General features: G+C 44.2%; 1 protein-coding gene across 2 annotated transcripts in view; it reads left to right on the top strand.

The window, feature by feature from the left end:
• Positions 1-8,549, top strand: part of LOC138960135 (uncharacterized) — a 28,273-nt gene that overhangs the window by 16,295 nt on the left and 3,429 nt on the right. For both annotated transcript variants that reach the window (XM_070331888.1, XM_070331889.1), the window contains exons 3-7: positions 5,010-5,180; positions 5,923-6,178; positions 6,446-6,519; positions 6,783-6,866; positions 7,424-8,274. In XM_070331888.1, the coding sequence (XP_070187989.1) occupies positions 5,010-5,180; positions 5,923-6,178; positions 6,446-6,519; positions 6,783-6,866; positions 7,424-8,274 (1,436 nt within the window). The remainder of the gene's footprint in view (positions 1-5,009; positions 5,181-5,922; positions 6,179-6,445; positions 6,520-6,782; positions 6,867-7,423; positions 8,275-8,549) is intronic.

The following is an 8,549-nucleotide window of genomic DNA, read 5'->3' as shown; positions in this document are numbered from 1 at the left end:
GCGAAGAGATGAAAGTTTATGACAGAATCTATCGTGTTAGTTTCGTGAGTCCTATTAGACCCGGAGAATTTGTTTGTTGCACTCATTTGTTTATATTCCTCTTCACTCACAATTATGATCAATTTCATGTAAAACATGTAAGCCCATGTGGTTACTTTATTTATTGCATGTTTATAACTTGCATGTGTCCCTTTACCTCCTCATTTGTTCATTTTGCGTAAAGTGTATCTGTTTGGACAGTTTTATCCATTGTGTAAGAGTACAACGCACTGTTTGTGTTTGGTCTGACTTTAATTCATTTGTTTGTAGTATTCAAATATAGGAGCCAAAGAGAGAAGTGTTTGCGCTCAGTTCACTTACGTCACAAATGTGCTACCTAGCTTTTTTTCCACATGTGTCAGTGTGTGGGAAGCCACAAATGTTTACCTAGCTTACTTTTTTCACACGCTCGCGCGCACGCGCTTGTGTGTGTGTGTGTGTGTGTGTGTGTGTGTGTGTGTGTGTGTGTGTGTGTGTGTCTGTATGTGTGTGTGTGTGTCTGTATGTATGTGTGTGTGTGTGTGTGTGTGTGTGTGTGTATGTGTGTGTGTGTGTGTGTGTGTGTGTGTGTTTATGCTGAATTGATTTCGCAGATTGACTTAGATAGAAGTCAAAGTTACAGAAAATTAATTCTGTCACATAATTCCTGCGTGATTAACTTCTAGACCGTTGAATTAAAATTTGAATCTGAGCGGAAGCATTCAAACTGTGTGGTGCCTGCACGGGAAGGAAGTTACTTGTATAATCATCATAGCAGTTCAAAATTTTATTTTACTCTCTTTCAACACGACGACTTCCCTTCACTGACTGCATGTTAAAGTTTCTACAATCTCAGGTAGTTAAGGATGGGGTTTAGTGGAAAAAGTCTAAAAAGCTCAACACCTCCATTCAAATTTAAACCGTGTAAGTCGGTCGAGTACACAGACACAGTGCACTCGGCTGACAGTCATATTGCTTGAATCTAACTTTCAAGGCTTCCTCCGCAATATGTTTCATTCATGTATAGACAGGGTACAAGTTTTATGGGTGAAATGCACAGTGCAATATCAATTAGTGTCAGGGAGTTCCCACGCTATTTTTAATTCTGAAATGTTCCGGTCGCGTTCTGATTACGCACCCTGTTGTGAGAGGCCACGCCTAGCACTGCACAGCTAATTCAGTGGCGAGACTTCGTCACGCTTTGTCATTCGTTGTATTTGAATATAATTTCCCTTTGGTAGGACTTGCTGCAAAAAAGGTATGTTTTACACCCACACACTGTCATGAAAGGAATGTTTTACACCCACACACTGTCACGAAAGGAATGTTTTACACCCACACACTGTCATGAAAGGAATGTTTTACACCCACACACTGTCATGAAAGGAATGTTTTACACCCACACACTGTCATGAAAGGAATGTTTTACACCCACACACTGTCATGAAAGGAATGTTTTACACCCACACACTGTCATTAAGGGAATGGTTTACACCCACACACTGTCATGAAAGGAATGGTTTACACACACACACTGTCATGAAAGGAATGTTTTACACCCACACACTGTCATGAAAGGAATGTTTTACACCCACACACTGTCATTAAAGGAATGTTTTACACCCACCCACTGTCATTAAAGGAATGTTTTACACCCACCCACTGTCATGAAAGGAATGTTTTGCACCCACACACTGTCGTGAAAGGAATGTTTTACACCCACACACTGTCATGAAAGGAATGTTTGATACCCACACACTGTCATGAAAGGAATGTTTTACACCCACACACTGTCACGAAAGGAATGTTTTACTCCCACACACTGTCATGAAAGGAATGTTTTACACCCACACACTGTCATGAAAGGAATGTTTTACACCCACACACTGTCATGAAAGGAATGTTTTACACCCACACACTGTCATGAAAGGAATGTTTTGCACCCACACACTGTCGTGAAAGGAATGTTTTACACCCACACACTGTCATGAAAGGAATGTTTTATACCCACACACTGTCATGAACTGGTCCTTAAAGGTACGTCCTACCCGCATGCAGGGTCATGTTCACCGCCCCAGAATAATGGCATCCTTTTCCCTCGAAAACGTAGTATGGTTGCCTAAATGACGGGGGAAAGCGGTCATACACGTATCAAAACAAGGACAAGGAGAAAAAGAACAGAAAGAAAAACGAAAGAAGAGTCAAGGACAAAGTTAAGATTTGTCCGTCGGTGATGAATCGTTGGTGAAAAGTAAAAGCAAAACATGAGGACTTCTATAAATCCCATTGATCGGGGCTTGTGATGAAGAGAAAAAGAAAGTAAAGGATCTAAACTCACGGGGGGAAGAGGATTTCAACTGCTGCTGAGATGACTTCATGCATACATTTGCATGAATTATTGCAACTGAGGTTCCGGTTCGTCTGTTAGCCTCTCCTTTGTTTTTTTGTATGTGGGATGTTTTGTGTTTGACTTTCAGTTATGTTGTTGCATTTTTCTTGGGTGTTGGGCGTTGGCATGGCGATTATGAGGTTGTTGGTACATGTACATTATCGTAAAACGGGGATGCCGCAGGTGGTAAATCTACATCTTATGACCATAACACTTCCTGTCCCCCTTGAAGCACTGCAAAGCGAATAGAATCACACAGAAACACACACAGACAGACACGTAAACTAACAGGCTACATACAAACAGACAGACAGATAGATAAACGGAGGTCCATACAGAAACGATCAGCCTGGGCAGACAAACAAACGCCGGTGTAACACGAGAAAATTACTCCCACGAGATTTTTACTCCTGAGTAAACATTTCGTACGAAAAAGTTACTCCCTTTACGAAAAAAACACTCCCCCATTGCACGAGAAAATTACTCCCCAAGACAGGTGAGTTCCGAGTAAATATTTCGTACAAAAATGTTACTCCCCTGACGAATAAATAACGAATAAATTACTTCACCTCAACACAAGCAATTTAACTTCCCATGCCAGGTGTACGATATTTGTACTCCCTTGTCCCCTTGTTAGTTCTTGGTGGTGGAAGGGGTGGAAGGAGGGTAGCGCGACATTCGTGTGCGCGAGATCACTTATTGGCATTATCCCTTCGCCCGCATCCCATTTTTGCGTACGAGATTTTTACTGGAAGTAAAAAAAATGGGGAGTAAAAATTTCGTGGAGGGAGTAATTTGTTCGTGCCTTGGGGAGTTCTTTTCTCGTACGAAAAGTGTACTCGGAGTAAGAATTTCGTACGAAATATTTACTCCGGAGTAAATTTGTCGTGGAGTAAAAATTTCGTGTTACACCGGCACATACGGGCAAACTGACGAACAGGCATGGAAACAGACAAGAAGATAGGCCCGGCAGACAAAAAAACAGTCAGAGAGACAGGCAGACAAGATGACAGACACACACACACTGACACGCAGACAGAAAGATAGACAAACAGGTAAGCAGCTATACAGGCAATGTGTATTGGCTTGATGCACCGCATTGAAAGCGAACAAAGATTCATTCCTTGTGCGTTGTGCGAATCAAAATTATTTAGCTATGTTTGAGTATCGGGCAATTCAGTCGAAATTCTCACATTACAAGGATGCCGGTTAAAAGGGAATGACGTCTTACGTCACCAGGGTGTAACCCCTAAACACACCTTTTATTGTGCAGTGTCAATATTGCGAGGATCGTTTTCACTGTTTGCTGCTCGTGCAGACTTCGGTTTTCTTTCACTGTTAGTTTACATTGAGGTAATTATTATGCTTATCACGAAGTGGCGTTTTCTTGGCTTTAATTGTACCTGTTACCTTGGGTATATATCGGGCTGTTTTCTGTGATTCGTGGATGTCGTGTGGTGTGTGTGTGTGTGTGTGTGTGTGTGTGAGAGAGAGAGAGAGAGAGAGAGAGAGAGAGAGAGAGAGAGAGAGAGAGAGAGAGAGAGAGAGAGAGAGAGAGAGAGGAGAGAGAGAGAGAGAGAGAGAGAGAGAGAGAGAGAGAGAGAGAGAGAGAGAGAGAGAGAGAGAGGGGGGATGAGAGAGAGTTTAGGTTAACAATTTCAGAACCTCTGTCTTGTTGTCCACAGTGACCTTTGGGCCAATGCGCCTCGTACCCTCAAACCCTGTAGACAAATTGTACGCAAGTACGCATGTTTGTGGTCTTGCTTCATTTGACCGATTTCCCCATGGACCTGTGTTGAGAAAAACTTAGCAGCGTATTTTGGCACGCTGGTAATGCTATATAGAGTGTTGAGAGAAGAGTTGTTGTTGAGAATATGTTAGCAACTAAGCAAGCTTGTGTGCACTTGTTCGGCCTTTGTGATCATACATACTCTTGTTTAACAACAACAACAACGACGACAACAACAACAACAACAACAACAACAACAAAAATAATAACAACAACAACAACAACAACAACAACAACAACAACAACAACAACAACAACAAGCAAACAACAAGAAACAAACAACCAAAAAATACAATACGATTTCGGTACATCATACGACATACTGACCACAAAAAAAAATCAAAACAAATAGTGATAGTGATGACGAACTGGTGGTTTTGAAAATGGAATCTCTTGATTTTTGTGTCTGGGATTGGGATGAAATAGGAGAAATCGCCATACATCCTAGTTTCAGTCAATCTTTAAAGGAAACCTTTGAAAATGATGACAACAATGAATCGTTGTCTTTTTTTTAATTTTATATATATTTGCAGAAGACACCTACGACAAAATCAGTCATAAAGGAAAGAACCAAGGCAGTGATCACGGAAAGTGGAAACTACAATAGAAATAAAAATCTTGTTTGTATTTCACACTAACGTACAAACTAATGACTGGAACTTTCTGAAAATTGAACCGTCCAATATCTTCCGATGTTGTTGCAGACGACAGGTACGAAGGCTCAGGACGATCGGTTCCAAATTCCACGAACATTCGTAAATATTCATTACGAAAGGGGGAATGACTCTTTAACAAAATGTTCTCTTTTTGCAGACGACACGTTCAACAAACCTCAGTACAATGCAGTGCGAGGGCTGGAGACGATCGGCCTGGCCGCCGGCATACTGTTACTGCTCTTCCTCGTCGTCTACAGGGTCGGCTACGGTCGGTGGACACACCTGGAGCAGCTCAACTTTACCGCCTTCATCGCTTCCATTATCACCTGTAAGTTATAGTCGTCTTCTTCTTTATGCAATGGGTTGTTCTGTCTCAAGAATCACTGCGTGCTTGGATAAAGCCTGTCCTTAACTGGGCAAAGTCGACTACGCGAAGCATAGGGCCTACTTCGCGAAGCTGTTCGCACGAAGCTTTATCGCTAAGTTTTGCGGTAAAAAGACTTCGCGAAGTCTTCCCGAAGTCGACTTCGGGATCAGTTAAGGACGGGCTTTACGCAATTCAAGAATGCTGTTGCAACATGGCTATAACAATACTGTGTATCAATCCTGCTCCAATTTTGTTTCGTTCTTTCGTCTCCTTATCATCCATTATTTAAACTCTTCCCCATCTGTATTATCCTTGTTCTGTATCCACTCTTCCTCTTCTTCTTCATTCTCGACGTCATTGTCGTTGTTCTACGTAGTGGAAGATGTCAATCTCTTTGGCTAGATAGAGGGAATCGATTTTGCAAGACAGCCCCATTAGTGACAGTAAAGTTTCTGTCTAGTGTTGTTTTTGATGGCCAAACTCCCTGAATTATTTTGTATTGTTTTCAAAACCGTGACTGCGTCTGAATATTCACAAGCACATTGATTGATTGACTTATTGGTTGATTGATGTACTGATTGATGTATTGATTGATTGATTGATTGATTGATGTATACATGTATTAATTGATGTATTGATGATTTATTGACTGATTGATTGATTGGTTTTAATTTAATGAATGATCCTTGCTATCGCTTTGCAGGGCTATGCATCTTGGCCGGACTGATCGTGTTTTGCGCTTACTACTGGCCCGTGGTGGGCACCTCCCCCATCCTCAACCGTGAATCGTTCCCTTGGTCTCTGCTCATGTGTCTCTTTGCCGCGTTTTTCTACATTATCGTCTGCGTGCTGATCCGAGTGAAATGTCGGGACCGAGACTACTTGAAGCACGCCATTCCTACATCCGGGGACTCCAAGATGGACCTGAACCCCGTGACGAAGCAGGGGATACTGCATCGGTGAGTTTAGGATTTTGTTGTTGTTCAGGAAGTGTTTGTGTGTTGAAGATGTTGTTAGTGTTGACGTGGAATTTGTGCGATATTTTTGCACTTGGTTTTAGGGAATGGGGTTTACTTGTTTACTAATTTGCTGTTTGGCAGCCGAAGATGTATACATTCATCCTGCAGGCGCTTCAACCTACGATACAAATTATGCTTAATACAAAGCCCGTGTGGCCATGGTAATGACAGTCTAGTAATAAATAATGCCGGGTTTTTATTCGACAGATATTTCACCCCATTGCACTACAACGAAAAGAGAAGGATGAACTTTGCCATAGGCGGCGGCTATACCGATGAAGGTAAGGAAAATGGATAAATATTAACCCGCAAATGTGAGATTCCTTTTGTAAAAAATTTGAAATGTAATTTATGCGTAAAGAGGTGACGTAGTTAACTCGACAACCCTAAGCCTGAAAACCGGTGAATGATACTAAATCAAGTTTAATCCCGTCTTACTCACAGAAACTTACCAAACTGCCACCTCATCTATGACAGAGTAGAAATACTTTAACACTGTACATTATTGTAATTATCGATCATTTATTTCTTGATCTGTGGGCAGGCACAGTCGTCCCTGGCATGACACGACGTCTGATTGGTCCGGAGGAACGTCACGTGACATCTGTCGACAACATTGCTTTTCAAGGTAACTCCACACCCTTTTAGTGTACACATCATTGTCTCCAAACCTGTTGTGTTCGCACCTAGGCTGCATGTTCAGTAAATGTGACTAGGTGCTTGTGCGTCGATTCCGAATACAGGCCTGTGGACATGTGTTAGTTCAGACACAGCATACGACTAGCCAAGGAGTTGTTGCTGTGTCTGCTTTGTTGTTAGTTCTCTCAGTTCAGCTAGGATGCTTGTTGCCCTGGAAATGTACTGACAATGTGTTAATCGCGAGATACATCGAAGACGCACTGATTACGGTTGTGAAATCATGCTGAATTATAAACACACACACGCACGCACGCACGCACGCACGCACGCACGCACACACACACACACACACATACACACACACACACACACACACACACACACACACACACACACACACACACACACGTTTAGAATGGGTTTCTGCCATTTACACACGAAACCCCCTCGGATCAAAACGAGCAACACCCTAATCGCAAAAAATAGCACCCCTACCCTCCATATACGACAACGACTAACTTTCTGAGTGTGTTTCGCTGTGAGCAGGCAACAGACTGGAGAACGGTGTCAGCTACCGCTACCTGTCTGCAGGCCAGAACGGCATGATTGCTGGTGCCCAGCAAGCCGACAACGGGGTCAGACACACCCTCCCCACCGCCATCGTCACCTACGCCGACACCGCCGCCAACAACAGCAACCTCCTCAACACCAGGGCCGACGTCAACCCCTACAATCACACCAACCGCCAGGACGGCGGGCCCAACTTTTACCGTAGCGCCAGTACCGGAAGCTTGGGACAACAGGGGGCTCTAATGGGAAGACGACTCATGAGACAAAACTCAGCGGATCAAATCATGTACGCGGGTCGCGAATCAGCGTACGCGGGTCGCGACGCAGCCTTCGGTGGTCGCGACGCAGCCTTCGGTGGTCGCGACGCAGCCTTCGGTGGTCGCGACGCAGCCTTCGGTGGTCGCGACGCAGCCTTCGGTGGTCGCGACGCAGCCTTCGGTGGTCGCGACGTTGCCATCGCAGGTCACGTTGACTCAGCCTTCGCAGCCCGGGAGTCGCCCTTCACAGGTCGTGATTCAGGCTACCAGAAGCACATCACGTCTGACTCTCCTTACAACCAAGCCGCAGGTGGGATTGCGCAAGACGGCGTCGCCTACCAAGGCAACCTCAACGCGTCTCCGCGTGGTGGCGATGCCTTCGGAGCTTCGCGTGACGCGGCTGGAGGCTACATCACCTACACGACGGTGACGCGACCTGTGGTGACGAGCTCGACGTCCTACGTCAAGCGAGAGGTGACGCGCGAGACGCGCCTAGCGGACAACAACATGGACGCACGATACACCAACGAGGGACGATTGACAGCTGATGCTGACTACATTGCTACTGAGGTAAGGATAAGTTTGGAGAGTAAAGCCGTAAAATCTCGGGGATAACAGGGCTGGACCTAGTGTATGAGAGGGAGTGGCTTACAACATGAGGCAAGGGTACAGGGACACCCGCACTACACCGTTCTCAATCTATCACTGTAAAGAGCTGTTCCTATTGCAGACTTGCAACCAACTTTCCGCAAACTTTCAAATGATTTTTGTCAGAAGCAAGTCAGTTAAATATCTTTTTGCTATGCTTTGTACACATTCGGGCTTGTCCGGTCGCCTTCATTGTT

Source organism: Littorina saxatilis, linkage group LG2, assembly GCF_037325665.1.
Source record: "Littorina saxatilis isolate snail1 linkage group LG2, US_GU_Lsax_2.0, whole genome shotgun sequence".
Lineage (NCBI taxonomy): Eukaryota > Metazoa > Mollusca > Gastropoda > Littorinimorpha > Littorinidae > Littorina > Littorina saxatilis.
Note: the sequence above shows the minus strand (reverse complement) of the source record. Positions and strands in the feature narration are given on the sequence as shown.